The 21,790-nt window shown below is 43.5% G+C and overlaps 1 protein-coding gene across 4 annotated transcripts in view; it reads right to left on the bottom strand.

Annotated features, from left to right (window-relative positions):
- Positions 1-6,674: 6,674 nt before the first annotated feature.
- The window catches only part of ggt5b (gamma-glutamyltransferase 5b), a 42,140-nt gene continuing 27,024 nt past the window's right edge, over positions 6,675-21,790 (bottom strand). For 2 of the 4 annotated variants that reach the window (XM_066650343.1, XM_066650346.1), the window contains exons 4-11: positions 20,213-20,408; positions 19,465-19,625; positions 16,608-16,754; positions 16,341-16,471; positions 15,242-15,423; positions 14,786-15,119; positions 13,727-13,837; positions 9,653-9,882 (exon numbers count right to left, since the gene is read on the bottom strand). In XM_066650343.1, coding sequence (XP_066506440.1) covers positions 9,736-9,882; positions 13,727-13,837; positions 14,786-15,119; positions 15,242-15,423; positions 16,341-16,471; positions 16,608-16,754; positions 19,465-19,625; positions 20,213-20,408 — 1,409 coding nt within the window. In that variant the 3' untranslated portion in view covers positions 9,653-9,735. Of the gene's footprint in view, positions 9,185-9,652; positions 9,883-13,726; positions 13,838-14,785; positions 15,120-15,241; positions 15,424-16,340; positions 16,472-16,607; positions 16,755-19,464; positions 19,626-20,212; positions 20,409-21,790 lie in introns of those variants that run through there. The other 2 variants (XM_066650344.1, XM_066650345.1) reach the window with 2 other exon arrangements.

The following is a 21,790-nucleotide window of genomic DNA, read 5'->3' as shown; positions in this document are numbered from 1 at the left end:
TGAGCACTGAGTATAAAACACTGTACTTCAGCTTTTTAGCACTGGCTAGGGTCCTGGTCAAAGCAGGCAGGGGTCAGAAAACAGGCACATAAACCTTTGGGAAATCAGTTCTCAAAAAAAAAAAAAAAAGCCTGCACATGAACAAGTCAATGTCTGATAACAAAATAATTACAGGACAGTGTTCAGAACCCAATTCTGAAGCACAGGAACTGACTGGAGTTTGTCAGTTGCAGGTGTGTGTGGTAATGAGGGGGTGGAGTCAGTGAAGAGACTAATTCAATCCCCTTGTAGAATTGTCCAAATCCAAGCTTCATGGAGTAAGCAACATGTCAAAATGCTACACAGTGATTGTATTTCACAACTTTGACTGCATTCTCAGGAGGCTCCTCAACCCACAACCTTCACCACAAAAACAAAGATGATCTGAGATTCAGAACCCTGTGCTGAATATCATGGCTGTTTTCCTGTTCAGACAAGTTCTTATGTAATGGGTTTCAGTCAAACTGATGCTGTCTGAACCATGGGATCATCCTTTTAGATGCCACACTTTTCTTACTGAGATCACACTGAGACTCACTGAGCTTCACGATAAACCCAAACCCAGTCCAGGCAGACAAATACACGACCTTCACACAGCCCCTCATGGCCTGTTTATACACAGCAGTTTCCTTCAGATCAAAGTATGCATGAAGATCATAAAAAGAAAACAAACCTGAAACAAACAAACAAAAAAAAAGTATTAAAACTAAAAAATGCAAAATCAGTGTAAATGTAACACAAACACAGACACAAACACACAGCTGCGTTTAATCAGTACCATGTAAGGAGCAAATCAAAGACGTGGGGGCTAAAACACAAGGGAAGATTAATAAAGAACCCAGTGATCGGTTGCACCAGCTGTGCATAAGTTCAAACGTAGGCTAGTTGTAGCATAAATCTTTACTAAATTTAGGTTTACACATTACTAAACCAAAATAGGTTGCACCACCCGAACTAGTTTTTATATTGGAACGACTGCTAAATATTTACACCTATCCCTAAGCAGGTACATACCTGATGGCAGCCATTCATTCATTATCTGCAACCGCTTATCCAAGTCAGGGTCGCGGTGGGTCCAGAGTCTACCTGGAATCATTGGGCGCAAGGCGGGAACACACCCTGGAGGGGGCGCCAGTCCTTCACAGGGCAACACAGACACACACACACATTCACTCACACCTACGGACACGAGTCATCAATCCACCTACCAACGTGTGTTTTTGGACTGTAGGAGGAAACCGGAGGACACGGGGAGAACACACTCCTCACAGACAGTCACCCGGAGCGGGAATCGAACCCACAACCTCCAGGTTCCTGGAGCTGTGTGACTGCGACACTACCTGCTGGGTGTTAAGAGAAAGGCTAACTCCTTTAGATCACTATAATAATGTGGATATCTGTGCTCGATTTCGGTTCAGAAGAGATCTATATTTAACCATATAGTGCTGATATCACAAATCTATTCTAACACCTGTTTGTCTAAAAAATAGCTCTCATAATATAACAAACTAATTTATTATTCATTAAGACATACCTTTAACGCTGTGATGATTTTTTCTCGACTTTCTCGTCTGCTGCTGCCGTTTCTTTTGCCATTATTAACAAATCGCTATTTTCAAATGGCATTACGTGTTCAGTCTCATGAGGGGATGCCAAGAAAAATAAAGACACAAATATATGCAAATGTATTTATTTAATTCATTTCAGTTTTGAAATTATAAACATAAAGTTTGGTTTAATGTATAAATATTTTAAAATATAGATATTTTCCCATAAAATGTAAGAAATAGGTGCAGGTTGCTGTGTGTGTGTGTGTGTGTGTGTTTGGCAGGTTATACATTTGTTCATTCATCATGAAAAAGTGCCATTGTTTACCTCGGTACACATTAGTTTGTAGATACTAGTTAAGACACAGCATATGGATTTGCGGTGCAACTTGATTTAAATTAACTAAGGACTTAGTTAATATAAAGACTTTACAAGCAAACTTAGGAATTAACTTACGCAAAACTGGTGGAACCCAGTCCAGGGCAAGAGTCAGAAACCCAGCAGTGGACAAGGCATAAGTGCTGGGATGGGGTCTTTTCTGAACTGTTACACTTTCAGATTTGGTTTTTGACATCAGGCTTGATTAGTTTTGGGAGCATTTGCTTCTTTAAATCAGTAAATAATTACTTTTTAATGTTTGAAATAAGGGAAGTGCAAGTTCTCTTCATCCAAAGTTGCACATATTTGTAGTTTCATTGGTTTCATTTTTAGATAAAATTAAAACGATTAAATCAAAGACTGGAACTGTGTTTTTGGAGCAAACCCTTTGGGGATAGACACTGTCACAATGTGTTCCAGATGGACACTTACAGTTTGCTTATTTGTAAAGAGAGAAATGTGTGTGTGACTGTATTTAACTGAAATCAGATGTGATTAGGAATCATGACTCAATGATCCTCCAGATAAAATGTGTTTTTCTTTATTGTGTTTGAGAGCTGGAGCTGGACACAGCTCTGGCCGGTGCCTCTGCACGAGAATGAGAAACCTCCTACATTTATATGAGAAGCAGTGAAATTCCAATGTTCCTCACAATGTAATCAAGGTTTTGTTTAAACAGCAACAATATATGTATAAATACTTATATATGTAAAAGCACTGCAGTTGTGTAGTCATTCTGTAGAGGACATCATGCCCAAGGAGCCCTGGGCCTAAGCCATATTCTCTCACTGACAGAAAACAATGGGATTATGGAAAATCATGACTGTGGTAAACAAAACATTTATAAAGCAAATATTAGCAACACTGTGGCATGTCCTGGGATGTAAGGTCCCTGCCATACCTTGCCCCTGCATCTGTCCCGGAGCTGATGTTTTTGTCTGGTTCCCAAGCTGCTCCCTTTTTTTCCAGTTACTTTAGTTTCTGCAGGTTCCACAGTCAAACTCCCACATTAGAGTCAGTGAGTCTAGTTTACGTTTTTAAGCCAGATTTGGAAACCAGTTTTTCCCCCAGGCTTCTTCTGCTTAAATATTTGCATAACTTTTAGTTCTATGTAAATGTCACGGATAGTGGGGCAGACTGACGGAGATGGACGCACTTGCTAAAACACAGAATACTTTATTTAAACAAAAGATAACAAAACAAAGACAGGCAGACTTGGACAGAAAGACTTAAACAAAGACCCAGACTAAAGAGACAGATACCGAATAAACCTAAACAGAAGGAACTAGACAGACAGACAGAGATAAACTTTGACAAAGGGGGCTTAAACAGAGACCTGAACAGAGAGAGTTAATAGACTACAGACGGAAACCATGAGTACACAAAGCACAGGAAAGGAAATATTAACAGACCAGAGAAACAAGCTCGAGAGGCAGAAGAAAGAGAATAGACAGAGAACGAACTGAAGCGAGGAACAAACAGACTGTACTGAATAACAAGACTACGGAAGCAAAACAATGTGACAAGGAATAAGAACAGGAATAGGAACGACACAAAACGACATGAGAGAGAAAGAAACAACATGACTTGACTGAGAAGGTAACAACACAAATGACCGATAACAGGAAGTAACACACAGGAACTTAAATACTACATGCAAACGAGACACACCTGAGACAGATAACGAGGACAGCGGACAAGGAGGTGGAACAAGGGCGGGACATGGGCGGAGACAAGAACAACAACAGACAAAGCCATGTGCAGATAGAGCACATGGCGGGGTAAACAGACCTGACAGGACGAGGGCGTGACAGTAAAGGGGATATTTTAAAATATATATTTTTTTCTTTTAGTATTATTTGTTTTAGTTTATTTATTTCTATATCTCAGGTATTTTGTTTTAAATTGTACAACACTTCAGCAGGTCTCTGTGATCTACTAAATGTGAATTAGAAGTGTAGTTATGTAATAACATAATTTTGGTAGTAGGACCACGCCCGAACTCCTCCTCCTCTGAGCCCTATATATATATACCCTGCAAATTCACGTCATTTCTGCGTCAGACAAACTCGCCTCATTTAGTTCAGGAGACGGATCTCGACTCGACTGCTTCACGACGTCAGCTCGCTCCTCCACACTGAGTCATTTCTTCTGATCCCCATATTCGGAGCCGTGTTCGGCCTTTATCAAGCCCACTGAGCCTCCTGTTTTAAACTCGCTCCGGCTAAACAGCTATGCGACTGCCCGGTATCTGAAGTTACGTACGGCATGCAACCGCTTCCACTGTTCTATGCTCTGCTGTCTTACCCGCTCCGGATCGGTGCTCTGTTCTCCTGCTTCTCCTCCCGCTGCATTCGGCCTCCCGAGTGACCCCCTGCATCTGCCTCCGACGCTGGCGCAAGGCTTCGAGCCTCCCCTTATCTTCATCTCCGGCTACGCTGCTACGGGACTGCCTCATATATTGGGGAACGTAGCTCCACAGCTACGAGCTCTACAGTGCCTTGAGACTCCCATTTACTCCTCTCCGGCAGAACAGCCTCGGCGTTCCAGCAACGGGCTCCGAAACAATGGCGTCCACTTCGCTCACTCAGCTACAGAGAGAAACCCGTCTGCCGGTGTAAGGATCCCCTGCACAGCAATGGGATAACGTCACAACCTTCTATCTCTGACTCAACGCCCCCTGCTGGAGTATTCTTTGTCTTCCCGTTACCCTTTCTGTTTGTGTCTAAGCTGGAGACATTAGCCTCAATGACTTATAGTCTTTGCTGTCTCACAGGTCGGTGTCTTAGAGGGCTGTTTTGATAATAATATAATTATCTGAGCTGAATTGGATAATGGCTTAGAATCTGCAATATTTATGCACATCTCCAGGGCAGTAGTTTACCTACACTGCTTGCCAAGATGGTCCTATCTGAAATGTTGGGAAAAAAAAAGCAGGCAGCATGTTTAAGCCTCCATTCCAAATTGGCTCCTCTTTCCATCTGAACACTGCCTTGATTGACAGCATTGCACCCATTTAGACACAGCCCTCCAAGTTCATTTCGTTCTCTCTTATCCTCTCTACGCATCATCCCACCCCTCCCTTTCTCTTTCTCTACATCTGTCTCTACGCATCATCCCACCCCTCCCTTTATCATCCCACCCCTCCCTTTCTCTTCCTCTACATCTGTCTCTACGCATATTCCCACTCCTCCCCTTTTCACCCCCCCCCCCCCCCTTCATCATCCCGCTCCGAGCCCCTAAGTTCCAGCTTATGCTCTCTTCTCAGGCATGGCCTTGGACCAGCCCCCCTACACAGCACTCAGGCCCTTGACGCCACCTCAAATTCAATTCACCCTCTCACATGCAGCCTTGTCCCTCTCAGCTTCTAACTTTCCAGCTGGTGCTAGTGAGGACCTTACTCTTTCAACTCTTGCTAGCAACAGCACCTCACCCTGCCTCCTATGGTTCTGTTCGCACTGATTCCTCCAGGCACTGTGGACCTTCAACCTGTCCTCCTATCTTCACAACCATGCCGCTATCTATGCCCTAAGTTCCAGCTTATGCTCTCTCCCCAGTTTACCTTGGACCAGCACTCAGGCACTTGATGCCACCTCTGGCACCTGTTTTTTCAACACCCTCTAGGCATCTTCGTTATCTTGTAGTCAACTTTCTACCTTGTCACCTTGCGTGAGCTCCTCAGCACCTTTTGGATTTTTCTCTTTCAGAGTTTTCTCCCATGTGACAAAATGCCTTCTCTCTATCTCACCTTTCCTGCGGTGCTGACCTTTTTGGGCTTCTTAACTGGCCTCATCTGTCATCCCTCTAGATCACCATTCCGTTCTCAATTCCCTCTATGCCATTGGAAAGGCACCACCAGGGCACACTTGCCAACGAAGAATATCTCGCTTTATTAACGCTGCCCCTCTGTAGTACTTGACTTCAAGGCTGCTACTAATCCACTTTCCACCTATTGTTGCCAGCTTCAGACCCCTCACTATTACCCAATCACCATCAATTACACTGAAATAGAAATTGGACTTAGCAACACTCTGTCATGGTGGCCCCAGATAAATATCACTATTATTGTTACACCGTACATGACATGACATTTAGCTGGTGATACGTTAAAATTCTATTATAAGTTGATCAATTTGATTTCTGCCAATGTGATGATCTTCCCATCTTAAGACCAACTCTGACTCTATATCACTTTTCGCAATCATCACCCCTTTACCGCTAACTAAATACTCAAATTACCAGTCACGCTAGAATTTCCGTTATCATAATCAATAAAGGACATTCAACTTACTCATGCTATTTCTCTACCATCTCACATGACACTCAGTTATGCACCAGTTTATTAAAGGTAGTTAATTCAAAGACTCACTAACCCCTTCATTCACCTAAACACAATCAGGACACCAATCAAACCCTTGACCAGAGTACCTGAACCTATCCATTCTGTAGCACTTAATGACCAGCATTCCTGTACATTTTTGGGGGTCTGGCTTCATACGCATTCATAAGCCGCCCTGAACTCTTCCCCAAAAGACTTCTGAGTTCGCCTCCCCGTTTCAGCCTCTACTGGCATGGTCCGTACTAGCAAAATAAAGCTCGACTTGACTTCCCTGAGGTTAAAGGAGGTACAGTCACTGACATTACTCACGGTTGTTTCTTAATACTATCAGATCCTCACAGCAATGTTTTAAAATGTAATATAAAGCTTTCCCAGAAAAGTACAGACTTACTTCATGGAAGAGGAACACACTCCTGGTTAATGCATTTTAGGTCAGAAAAAATGGATGTATAACGAGGGCACTCTGGCTCCTGGAAGATCTTGCACAGTGGTAAGTGGAAGATTTAAAATTGATCCCGTGTTAAAAGCACAACTGAAAGTTACTAATTACTTTCACATAATACAGGATCTGGAAACACATCTTTATTAATTCTTGATCTCAGTTATGCCTGTGAATATTTATAGATAGACATCAAATGATTTAATGGAACACATTCAGACATCAAACGTTCATACATAACACATTCAAACCTCCAATATTCAGACATCAGAGCAGACATCAGATGAAGTATTGACATCACACACTGAAATGTTCATCCACACTGAAAACAGAATACAGACCAAGCACAGTAGAGATCGAGATTAAACTAGAAATTAAACAATGAAAACTCAAAGAAAGCACTCTGATGAAAGCAGAATGTATGGTGATGACTGAATTATGATGCTAAACCTTATTAAAGCCTCTGTCCATGGCAGGAGCTAAAATATCAATCTGAGAAATCAATACAAATATGAAATACATCGTTTAAAGAAAGTTGAAAATGAAATCATAAAAATAAATGTACAAACAGTTACAAGATTGATTTCTAATCAACGTCACATTTTAAATTCACAGTGTTTGCATGCATCCTCATGTCAGGCAGCGTGCGTAGGAGATAAGAGACAAGTCAAACTTAATCTGGATAAAAAAGGAACACATGAGTAAAGACAGAAATACCAAAACACAAACACACACACACATATTTACACCATCACCTCCTAACAAACTCATCAAATGAGCAACAAACATGACCGGGCTTATATAACAACAGGGAAGGATACACATGTCAGTTCAGTCACATGACTGTCTCACAGGTGAAGGATGTGAGTAAGTGAGGGAAGAAAACAGAGCACAAGGCTGAGACAAAACCAAAACATTAGTGATGGGTGGAATATGCCTGTCTTGAAATCAGACAATGATGAGTGAGATCTGGTGGCTGTAAGAAATAATTGCAGCCTGCAGTTTAACACTGAAACAAATCCCTGTCATTTTACAGTTGACAGTTGATAACTGTGTTTAATTTTTAAAGTGAGGCTTCATATACTGAGATGCTGTCATTATTGATTATAGAGTTTATGATGCCAATGGAAAATAAATACCAGCAACATAAACATTTGAGTGATTCATGATTCATGTAGGGAATAGTCTACATATCTTTGCTGGAAATATTATTTGAGGAAATATTTTGCTCAGGTGCAGTGGGACGAGCTTGTAGGAACTGGGAGCAGATCACTGTAATGCAGAGGTGGTGAGCTTTTCCACAAACACTGAGCATGGCTGTAGATTTCCCAAACCACCAGAAGCTTCAGTAAGCTGAGCTTAAATCTCAGAAATTTTTGTTGTAACCCTATTTCCATTTCCTAGTTACACCCCCCCCCCCCCCAATCTTCTAAATGTAAAGGTCTTTAGAAAGCTTGTTTGAGGTAGGCACTGCCATTTTCATTTTTATTTTTTAATTTTTTGCCTGCACAGCTGTGACTCTGCTTCACAATGTGAACATAAAATTAGAGAATATGGGTTAGCTCCAAAATTGTGAACCAGTCCTACCCACATCGATGGCTGACTGACGTTTTCAAAGCTTCAAATGTCAATATCTTGTGATCGGACTGACTTCAGTATGAGCCCTGGCACACTGTGACTAATCAGAAAGTGCTGGATGTGACATGTTTCAAAGCCCTCGAAATCGAACGTCCCATCCCTACAAAATAGAGAGTGATACTGACACTGCGCTGAATATTTCTGTATGTTTTTATGTTTTTCATATTTCTCTTCCCAAAACTAAAGCTCGTCTGGTATTTTTTAACACAGCTGTGACATACAGATTGAGATCATCCCCTTGGTTTAATCGTTGCTTTGTTCTCTGCAGGTGAAGTGTTTACTCTAAAGAAGCGTCTTTGGAACAGAGGTGGACTCAAACATGACAGGACAGTTTTCTCAGAAGCTCAGGTTCAGACTCTTCTAGTCCAAAAGGCATCCTCATCATTTCTAACCTGTGTCCTCTAACTCTGATGTGATTAAAAACCACAACAAGGTTATCACCCAATGCTTGGGATTTAGTGTTCCCTGGTGCATTTAAGACTCCAGGTGATTAAAGCACTTCTGTCTGTAACTGGCTCAGTGCAGCAGGATTCTCACTGGGTTTTGATTAAGTTCTGGTGAGGTACTTACAGTAGTCTGTTGAGGTTCTAATGGGTTCTAGTGTTATTCAGGTGCTGTTTTGTGAGGGTTAATGGGGATTTGTGACACTGTGGCAATGGTCCTTGTGGTGTTCAGGTGCTGTTCTGGTAGTGGTCTGCTAGGTTTCTGGGTAAAACTTTATGTCGACGGTCGCTCCGGAGATATTCAACATATTTTCAGTCACCTGTTAACAGTGCATCTGTTGACTAGCAGTAAGACAGTATCTGTAGGGAATTAGTTTATTATTAATAAATACATCAGCAGACTGTCAGTTTAATTTATTTCAGCACTCATTTTGTCACTTTATTATAGACTACAGAGACATATTTGTGTGAATTCAGTTGACACTCAGTAAAATGTAAAGACAAAGATTAGTCATCTAGTTATCATCACTAGACTCTCTTCACACCATCAGTCTTATTTCTGTAGATGTGCCACATTAATAACATATTAATATTTCAGTAGAATGAATGTAGAAATTCCCGAGCTGTCAGTAATCTTTGTCTTTACATTTTACTGAGTGTCAACTGAATTCACACAAATATGTCTCTGTAGTCTATAATAAAGTGACAAAATGAGTGCTGAAATAAATTAAACTGACAGTCTGCTGATGTATTTATTAATAATAAACTAATTCCCTACAGATACTGTCTTACTGCTAGTCAACAGATGCACTGTTAACAGGTGACTGAAAATATGTTGAATATCTACAGGGGGACCATCAATATAAAGTTTTACCAGGATCTGGTGGGGTTCTGCTGTGTCAGATAGAGGGTCAGTATCCTGCTGCTTCCCCCATCTTTCTGGCGTCTGAGACAGCGGTGATGCAGCCATTCTCTCTTTCCACTGCGTTCACCACATTCAGGAAATACTTCCAACTCTTCACAGTATGTCCTCGATGCTTCATCTGCTCAATCAGATCCTGCAGGACCAACAGCCAACAATCAGACATGCACCAACCGGACAGGTACCAATCAGACTCACACCCACTGGACATGCATCAATCAGACATACACCCACTGGACATGCACCAATCAGACTCACACCCACTGGACATGCATCAATCAGACTGACACCCACTGGACATGCACCAATCAGACTCACACCCACTGGACATGCATCAATCAGACACACACCCACTGGACATGCACCAATCAGACTGACACCCAATGGACATGCACCAATCAGACTCACACCCACTGGACATGCATCAATCAGACTCACACCCACTGGACATGCACCAATCAGACTCACACCCACTGGACATGCATCAATCAGACTCACACCCACTGGACATGCATCAATCAGACTCACACCCACTGGACATGCACCAATCAGATACTCACCCACTGGACATGCACCAATCAGACACACACCCACTGGACATGCACCAATCAGACTCACACCCACTGGACATGCATCAATCAGACACACACCCACTGGACATGCACCGATCAGACACACACCCATTGGACATGCACCAATCAGACTCACACCTACTGGACATACACCAATCAGACACACACCCACTGGACACGCATCAATCAGACACACACCCACTGGACATGCATCAATCACACACATGCCCACTGGACATGCATCAATCAGACACACACCCACTGGATATGCATCAATCAGACTGACACCCACTGGACATGCACCAATCAGACTCACACCCACTGGACATGCATCAATCAGACATACACCCACTGGACATGCATCAATCAGACACACACCCACTGGACATGCACCGATCAGACACACACCCACTGGACATGCACCCATCAGACACACACCCACTGGACATGCACCAATCAGACACACACCCACTGGACATGCACCGATCAGACTCACACCCACTGGACATGAACCAATCAGACTCACACCCACTGGACATGCACCAATCAGACACACACCAACTGGACATGAACCAATCAGACATGCACCAATCACACACTCACCCACTGGACATGCACCGATCAGACACACACCCACTGGACATGCACCAATCACACACACACCCACTGGACATGCATCAATCAGACTCACACCCACTGGACATGCACCAATCAGACACAAGCCCATTGGACATGCACCAATCAGACATTCACTCACTGGACATGCACCAATGAGACACACACCCACTGGACATGCACCAATCAGACACACACCCACTGGACATGCACCAATCAGACACACAGCCACTGGACATGCACCAATCACACACACGCCCACTGGACATGCACCAATCAGACTCACACCCACTGGACATACACCAATCAGACTCACACCCATTGGACATGCACCAATCAGACACAAGCCCATTGGACATGCACCAATCAGACACACAGCCACTGGACATGCACCAATCACACACACACCCACTAGACATGCACCAATCAGACACTCACCCACTGGACATGCACCAATCAGACACACACCCACTGGACATGCACCGATCAGACACACACCCATTGGACATGCACCAATCAGACTCACACCTACTGGACATACACCAATCAGACACACACCCACTGGACACGCATCAATCAGACACACACCCACTGGACATGCATCAATCACACACATGCCCACTGGACATGCATCAATCAGACACACACCCACTGGATATGCATCAATCAGACTGACACCCACTGGACATGCACCAATCAGACTCACACCCACTGGACATGCATCAATCAGACATACACCCACTGGACATGCATCAATCAGACACACACCCACTGGACATGCACCGATCAGACACACACCCACTGGACATGCACCCATCAGACACACACCCACTGGACATGCACCAATCAGACACACACCCACTGGACATGCACCGATCAGACTCACACCCACTGGACATGAACCAATCAGACTCACACCCACTGGACATGCACCAATCAGACACACACCAACTGGACATGAACCAATCAGACATGCACCAATCACACACTCACCCACTGGACATGCACCGATCAGACACACACCCACTGGACATGCACCAATCACACACACACCCACTGGACATGCACCAATCAGACTCACACCCACTGGACATGCACCAATCAGACACAAGCCCATTGGACATGCACCAATCAGACATTCACTCACTGGACATGCACCAATGAGACACACACCCACTGGACATGCACCAATCAGACACACACCCACTGGACATGCACCAATCAGACACACAGCCACTGGACATGCACCAATCACACACACGCCCACTGGACATGCACCAATCAGACTCACACCCACTGGACATACACCAATCAGACTCACACCCATTGGACATGCACCAATCAGACACAAGCCCATTGGACATGCACCAATCAGACACACAGCCACTGGACATGCACCAATCACACACACACCCACTAGACATGCACCAATCAGACACTCACCCACTGGACATGCACCAATCAGACACACACCCACTGGACATGCACCAATCAGACTCACACCCACTGGACATGCACCAATCAGACACACACACACACCAGTCAGACCCACGCCAGTCAGGCACACACACACACACACACACCAGTGAGACACACACAAACGCCAGTCAGGTACACACACACACACACAACTCAGACTCACACAAACACCACTCAGACACACACACACACACACCAGTCAGGCACACACACACACACACACACCAGTGAGGCACACACAAACACCAGTCAGGCACACACAAACACACAAACACCAGTCAGGCACACACACAAATACCAGTCAGGCACACACACACACACCAGTCAGGCACACACACAAATACCAGTCAGGCACACACACACACGCCAGTCAGGCACACACACATACGCCAGTCAGGCACACAAACACACACCAGTCAGGCACACAAAAACACATACATACCAGTCAGGCACACACAAACACCAGTCAGGCACACACACACACGCCAGTCAGGCACACACACACACGCCAGTCAGGCACACACACACACGCCAGTCAGGCACACACAAACACCAGTCAGGCACACACACACACGCCAGTCAGGCACACACACATACGCCAGTCAGGCACACAAACACACACCAGTCAGGCACACAAAAACACATACATACCAGTCAGGCACACACAAACACCAGTCAGGCACACACACACACGCCAGTCAGGCACACACACACACGCCAGTCAGGCACACACACACACGTCAGTCAGGCACACACACACACGCCAGTGAGGCACACACACGCACACGCCAGTCAGGCACACACACACGCCAGTCAGACACACAAACACCAGTCAGGCACACAAAAACACATACATACCAGTCAGGCACACACAAACATATACACACCAGTCAGGCACACACAAACATATACACACCAGTCAGGCACACACAAAAACCAGTCAGGCACACACACACACGCCAGTCAGGCACACACACGCACACGCCAGTCAGGCACACACACACACGCCAGTCAGACACACACACATGCCAGTCAGGCACACACACACACACACAAGTGAGGCACACACACGCCAGTCAGGCACACACACATGCCAGTCAGGCACACACACACACACACACACAAGTGAGACACACACACACACACAAGTGAGGCACACACACGCCAGTCAGGCACACACACACACACACACACACACACACACACACACACACACACCACTCAGACACACACACACACACCAATTGGACACACACCAATGTTTTCTCTACAGTGTTTATGTAGTGTATATTTTGTGTGTAATGTGGTCAGTACCGTGTCAAAGCCCTTCTCAAATTTCACTGAGTTCTGAGAGTCAACAAACACCAGTTTTTCATCGATGGCATCTTTCAGACTCTTCCCCAGGAACAGGTGATTCATGATGGACTGAGAAAGAGGAGGATGACCAGAGTTTAGAGACTGAGATTAAAGCAGAATTCATGAATTTTGACTTCATTGTAAATAGAGTGCTCTACAAATTATGCCACAAAATATATTTCCAGTAATACCTTGACTTACGAGTTTAATTCGTCCTGTGTCCGAGCTCGTAACTCAGTTTTCTTGTGCATCAAAGTAAATTTCCCCATTTAAATGAATTGAAATGTTATTAATCCATTCCAGACCCAAAAACCACACCAGTTTTTTTGTAATATAATTTTAAATAAGACAAAACTATGTCAGAGATGCTCGCACAGCCAGGTAACCGTGAGAACTGAGCACGAGAACCCTCGCTGGGACCTAGTGGTGGTGGGTGTAAGCTCGCTCGCTCGTAGCTAAGATCTTGGCTTAAAGCGATACATTAATCTGTCATAAAGCAACAAATGGACCAAGCAAGGGCTTGTATCTCTGTAAATTGATTCACTCATATGTCAAGGTTTTACTGTAATATATATATATATATATAATAAACAATGTAATTACTTTCTCCTAGCATTTAGTACATTGTTTTGAACATTATTTAATTTAAAATATATATATTATTTATTTTAGTCCAAAGTCTGAATCTGAATTACAGGTTTTATTCAGTAAAATTCCTTGTAGATCCATCAACACTAATAAAGAACCAGAGTTTCTCTCAGATATTTATTTCTGCTTCAGTTTCAGTTAGGAACTCAAGATGAGACATGGACATGTTCTACAAAGTCCAGTCCATGGTCTAAAGAGGCCTCCCACCTGTGGGCGACCATGTTCAGATTAGAACAGAAGTTTTAAAACCTTCAGGGGCCCAGGGGTCACTGAATAAAACAAGATTGTAAATAAAATAACTGTGTTAATGTGTTAGTTGTAGATGGTGTGTGTGTGTGTGTGTGTGTAGTCTGTAGGTGGTGCTGTAACCTGTGCCATGGCAGAGGTGATCATGCTCCCCCCTGAGCCCCCGATGACCAGCAGCTTGTCTCCCTGGGTGGAGCGCAGGATGGTGGGAGACATGGAGGAAGGTGGCTGTTCTCCTGCACACACAGATGAACAAAGTAGCCCCGGGTGGAGACAGTGAGAGGGAGAGAGAGAGAGAGAGAGAGAGAGACAGAGTGTGTGTATATTATTAAACTGATTCAGTGATTGATGAATCAGCTCCTGACCTGCTGTAAATGAACCAGCTCTTCCACAGAAATCAGCCAGTTCATTATTCAGGATGATTCCGGTGTTTGGAGAATACACTGCTGACCCAAATCTAAACCAAACAAACACATTACATCATTACTGTCCACACACAGTTTACTTCTAGGTGTGATCAGTAGAGAGAAAGAGAGAGAGTGTGTGTGTGTGTGTGTGTGTGTGTGTGTGTGTACGTACATGTGGTTGATGGTGCTGGTGACGGAGACGGCCGAGCCGTACTGGTCGATGGCGGAGATGTGTGTGGTTCCAAAGCGGTCACCGGACGCTGTGATGTTGTAGGAGGACGGAGGGAGTGTAGCATCGTTTTTAATCATCTTCCTCAGATGGTCGATAAAATCCATCTTTGTCAAAAATTCCACCTTAAATAAATAGAACACACTGTTGTGAGTGTTTGATGGCAACAATGAGGTCAGGGGATTCATACCCCTTTAGACCAGTCACAGTGAATCGGTGACAGAGAAGACTGAGCTCTGCTGGTCGAGGGTGGAGGTGTGTGTGTGTGTGTATGGTGTTGGGGGACTACTGTCCTCAAATCCCAACTCTGAATGAACCGTAAAGCAGTGTCCTGTAATCCAATCTTTGGCATCTTGTCAATAAGAGGAGTTTGGCTGGATGTGGGTGGGTGTGGCTGGATGACCATGGACGGAGTTGGAGGAAGTGTTCACTTACAGCACGTAGCATCACTGATACAAAGCTCTTTAATGAGCTGGCAGTTCAGAGCACTACACTAAACTTAAAATGGCCACTTCCCTGTGGGTGAGGTGATGGAGCATTAACTGGTTACTTCAGGGATGACAGAGTGGTTTGTGTCATTTAATTTGGGCTGAAATATATTTACTTTCTTAAACACTGTCTAATTCTGTTGGAAAATGAATTGACTCAATGCACTTTTAAAGCTTTAGGTTTATTAGTTTTCAGAGAGTCTGAAAGAATGTGTGTGAGTCCAGCCTCTGGACATGTGCCAAAGCAAAACACTGCCCAGTGAGCAGAGAGTTTTCAGATCATTTTGCCTCATTTCAAGCACTTTCTCCTGTAAATTCTAAAAAATAAAAGATTAAATTGATTAAAAGGCATTAAGTCGATGGAAAAGAACCGGAGAGAATCAGACTGAGATAGAAACTCAGCAGGTTAGAGGACAGTTTGGACAGTGGAGTTGAATGCTGGGACTTGGGAATCTTGGGAAGTGAAGCGGAAGATATTGTGAGACTCGGTAAGAAAGAGTGCAGCTGGTAGATGAGTGCAGACCAGAATGTTAAGAAGATTTCGTCTCTCTCACATTGTGACGGTGGAATTCGGGGTCTTTTATATTCCCCTTTTGCCCATTGGTGAACTTAACAGCCTCTATGTAGCGATGGAGAGTCAGGGCTCTGTTTTCTCCCTGTGAAGACGCTGGAGAGAGTCCAAAACCTGGATGAGCACAAAAAGAGTCAGTAGGAACATTCTCAGAGCAAGGAACGTCCCTAAAGGGGTTTAGGAGGCTTTAATTTTTGATGCAGGAACTGCAAGATTATCTGTTTACAGCAAAAATTCAGTGCAGACTCACCCTGCATGATGTTGAGTATTAAGCTGACAAGCACGCCTCCTGCAGGCAGAGGGGGCAGGAACATGTCGTATTCTCTGACACGGATGCTCTGTGCATCGTCCTCTCTCACCTTAAATGAACGCAGGTCCTCTAACGATAAAGTGCCCCCTGAAATATATAACAGCTTTGCTAACTTCAGAAACACTTCAGTTCTGAATAAACCAAAAATGAACCAGCTTCTTATTCAAGTTTCCCCATTCCACCTCATGAGATGTATACTCTGGTGACTACAGCCCACATTAATTGGTGTAGCACTCACTCATGATGCCTCTAGTTCGCCATAAAAGGAAGGGAGTCTGATCCACCTTAAAAATGGCGATGAAGTTATGTTTTGGTTGTTATTAAAATCTTCACAATTTAAGGTGGAAGGACAAATTTGAATCAGTGGCTGAAAATGCTGCCAAGTTTAAAGAACTTGTGTTCTCTTGCTAAAAGTAATTTCAGAGCCATGTAGAGAAGAAAATCGCATCAATGGAGATCCATATTGCTTGCTCACTGCAAAAAATGAAATCTAAGCGAGTAAAATTTACTTAAATCTAGTCTAAATATCTAGTGTTACTCATTTGGAAATTTGGAAAAGAATATAATAAGATTATTTAACTTCTTTCTAACTTGATTTTACCTGTTTTAAATCATTTTATCTACAGAAAGTGTCTTATTCCAGTGGCAGATATTTGTGCTTCTTTTAAGCATCATTTTATGTTGTTTCTTGAATTAAGAACAAATATCTGCCGATGGAATAAGGCACTTTCTGTAGATAAAATAAGTAAAATGCAGTGCTCGTTTGACTCATGCAGGCTTCAGATTCAGAACGCTTTGCGCAATTTGACACATCGGCCTGTGCATGTGGTTACATCATTATGATTTAAAAAAAGAGAGACAAAAAATCACCACAGTTTCAGAATTACTGTGAAAATCTGGTATTACTTTCCTCACAGACATTTTTACACAGATATCTCACTTACCACATGTTCCTGTTGTTGATGGCTTTCAAATCTTCTTTCAATTATAATCACTAGTTTGTAAACTTCTATAGTTGTCAGTATAAAGCAAGTCCTATGGTTTCTGATTGAGTTTTAGGGTTAGGGTTAGGAAGAAATATTAAGTTAAGATTAGTTTTCTTACACTAACACAATGGTGGTGGTAGTAATCAGTGGTAACTCAGGACTCAATATTAATGACTAATGGAGAACCTCTCATATCAGACTGGACAGGAAAAGGAACCAAAGAAACTTGGTTTGCGTTTTAGAAACGTGTTATTAAAAATGGTACATTAAAAAATCACGCCCAGTCAGGACCGATTAAACTACATTTATATTGCACACATGAATATTTTACCCTGCATTTATTTACCACAAAACACACGTGTAGCAACAATTTGTGTCCTATCTCACTATGGTTTTACAGTCCTGCGTGAGGACGCTATAATCACTTGGAGAAAGCCGGTAGACTGTAGGTTTAACACTGACACAGAGAAATTATGGCTGGTTCAAGTCGGTAGTAGAAACCTTAAATAATTAAAGATTACAACAACAAAAAATATTTGAAGGAATTCTGTTAAAATTCTATTTCCACGTTTCACAGAACAAAGAGCACACCAGTGGAATCTTGTTGTTTGCTTTATTTTAAAAAACTACTCAAGGTACAGGGTGGAAGAGAGCACTTTTTATTACTGTTTAAATGTCTCAAACATGCACACCATCCTATTCTACATAATCACAAAAACTATTCTGTTCCTTACCGTTCTGTAACTGTAGCTTGTATTGAAAAATAAATCCTCATTACATCTTCTCCACTCACAACTCTACAGTCAACTCTAATTCCTCAGTGGAATTAATCATGAAATGACTTTAAGAGAGGATAATTTACAGCTGTTCATTCATTCATTATCTATAACCGCTTATCCAGTTCAGGGTCGTGGTGGGTCCAGAGCCTACCTAGAATCATTGGGCGCAAGGCAGGAATACACCCTGGAGGGGGCGCCAGTCCTTCACAAGGCAACGCAGATAGACACACACATTCACTCACACACTCACACCTACGGACACTTTTGAGTCTCCAATCCACCTACCAACGTGTGTTTTTGGACCGTGGGAGGAAACCGGAGCACCCGGAGGAAACCCACGCAGACACAGAGAAAACACACCACACTCCTCACAGACAGTCACCCGGAGGAAACCCACGCAGACACAGAGAAAACACACCACACTCCTCACAGACAGTCACCCGGAGGAAACCCACGCAGACACAGAGAAAACACACCACACTCCTCACAGACAGTCACCCGGAGGAAACCCACGCAGACACAGGGAGAACACACCACACTCCTCACAGACAGTCACCTGGAGGAAACCCACGCAGTCACAGGGAGAACACACCATACTCCTCACAGACAGTCACCCAGAGCGGGAATCTAACCCACAACCTCCAGGCCCCTGGAGCTGTGTGACTGCGACACTAACCTGCTGCGCCACCGTGCCGCCAGATCTACTGATTTACTTACTTTAACACATTTGTTAATTACATACAGGTGTGCTAATAACATATAATCTATTGCTTTAAACATCTTAAATTTTCACACTTGTGTCTGTTCTGCTGTAACTCTATGTTGTTGTCTGTGAACTTCTGAGAACTACTGAGAGGCTCTGTGACGTGCCATCGCTGTAAATATGGTCTTTTGGAGTGAAAGGGTTTGACGCAACTCTTTCTCTACATGGTTTTGAATAACATTACTTGTAAAGTGTACAGTGTCCATAAACACACACACACACACACACACACACACACACACACAAAGAGAGAGAGAGAGAGAGAGTACCAGCTTCCTTCACATCGTTGATCAGGTCCTTTGCAATGTGTCCAGTGTAAAAGGCCTCAGCTCCTTCCCTGCCGATGGTTTCCAAGGTTGTTGCAAGCTTTGGAAACTTCAGTGTGTCGTTTACTGTAAGGACCCTCTTGTTCTTGTCACAGAACAGTTCACTTGAGCAGAAAGCAGAATCAGTAACATGACTCACACTCACTCAGAAAAGAGAAGGTTGTTTGCTGGGTTCTTCTGCATCCCGCACTAAACCAGCCGCTCACCCTCCAGCTACTGCTACCAGACTCAGAGCACATGTGCAAAGGTACTAATCAAAATGGTTCTGGAGGCAGTGCTGCTTTCAAGGCAGAAGGAACATCATTGACTACCAGCCAACAGACTTTCTTGATTAGAGGAGGACAGTCCAATGGGTGACTCAGTTCCTCTCAAAGTTCCTCCAGCCTTGAGGGTGTTTGCCATTGCTTCAGCTGCTCACCTGGGTCTGTCTGATTTACACTGTTATCTGTTCTAACAGTTTTAAAAAGCATTTTATACATACATTTTGATGATGATGCTAAAGATGATTAGATCTGTCTAAAAATGGACATACTGCAGATTAAAAAAAACCCTGACCTCTACTGTAGTAAAGAACATGAGCTAGCTCACTCACAAGACACAACCGGTAGAACCCACTGTGTCAGCACTGGGAGCAGCTCAATGATTTCCTGTAATGACAAAGTACCTCAGTTTTGCCACTGTTCATATTTACCACAGAGAAGAATTCTGCACCAAGTTGGTGATTTCTGGATACTTCAGAAAATTGGCGAGGTATGGAGGCAATGGGAACCCATCTCGTGCCAGTTTAATATTTGGCTCAAACAGACGAGACCACTTTAATTTTCCGTAAAGAGCGTGAGCTCGAGCGTAACCTCGCAACTCCCCTGGAACACCGATCCACTCCGGACCTGCAGGTGACAGAGGTCAGGAAAAGCATTGTTCTCTTAGTAAGTAGAAGTCATCCGATGGTCCTCGGAAAATGCAAAGACAGTTAAGGTTGACAGTGACTGTTATTTGCCAAACGACTTTTTACAACAACAGGTCCTTTTAAAATCAAAGGAAAAAATGACAGGGACTGTGAGGGCATTTACCTGCACTTACTAATCCATTCTTAATTGGATTTCTGCATTTATCTTTATGTGTGTCTGAATTTATTGTGTCTGTATAGTCATTATGTACCACTCGCCCGCCCCAGTCCTCACCAGGTCATGTGTCTGTAACTGAGGGAAACACTGCATTTAAAACAACAGATGCTCATTTTAAAAAGCTGATACAGATAAATCTGGTCCATGTTTAAAAAAAGAGTGCAGCAGGGAGTTTATGACATGTCTCAATATTATGGGATGTTGTGAGGCAGAAATCATTGCTGGCCATTGGGGCGGCACGGTGACTTAGTGGTGAGCACGTTCGCCTCCCAGCGCTGGGACATTGGGTTCAAGTCCCATCTGGGTGGAGTATCCATGTTCTCCCCGTGTCTGCGTGGGTTTCCTCCCACAGTCCAAAAAAAAAAAAAAACATGGAGGGTAGGTGAATTGGCTTCTGTCTAATAACTGTCCTGCTATGTGAGTGAATGAGTGTGTATGTGAATGTGTGTGTGCCCAGATATGGATTGGCGTTCTGTTCTGGGTTAAACCCTAGTGCCCGATGCAGTCCTCCAGGTGGACGGTCGTTCCTGGTCGAGAGTACGCTGTGCGCGTTTGGCTGCCGCTTCTCGCCAGTGTGTGTGTGTGTGGATTGAGTGTTCTGAGCAGTGTGTGGATTGTAAAGAGTCCTTGGATGACTAGAAAGGCGCTATATAAGTGTAATGATAGATAATGGGAAAACTCAATATTTCCAAAGTGCTATCAGTATCTGATTATTAAGTGTACGTAAACACAGTCAGAAACAACGACAGAGGTCCTTAGAGTGAAAGACTAGGGAAACAGTTATAGGAAATACAGTGCATCCAACAATAAAGAAAACCCTGCGTCTTTCGTAACTCTTTAAACCATTGTGGTTTAAATTTTGCATTTTTAATACTTTTCCATTTTAATCTGAATTTCTGCATTGTATAAAAAGTTTCTTTATGAATCTGCCTCTTTCCACAATGGCCTTTGTTCTTGTGGCAGAAATAAAAATAACTCTCTACTCTTCCTCATGTCTGTAAGGGTTTTATGTTGTTTTTGAAGAGATGCCAAAAAAAATGTTCTGTTTCACAACCTCACTGTTTATTTTAATCTGAGTTTAACCCTTGCTCTGCTAAGAACAGGACAAAAGCAAACCTTTATTTTCCGGCTGTTGGTTTTGATTT

This window comes from Hoplias malabaricus, chromosome 18 (genome assembly GCF_029633855.1).
Source record: "Hoplias malabaricus isolate fHopMal1 chromosome 18, fHopMal1.hap1, whole genome shotgun sequence".
Classification (NCBI taxonomy): domain Eukaryota; kingdom Metazoa; phylum Chordata; class Actinopteri; order Characiformes; family Erythrinidae; genus Hoplias; species Hoplias malabaricus.
Note: the sequence above shows the minus strand (reverse complement) of the source record. Positions and strands in the feature narration are given on the sequence as shown.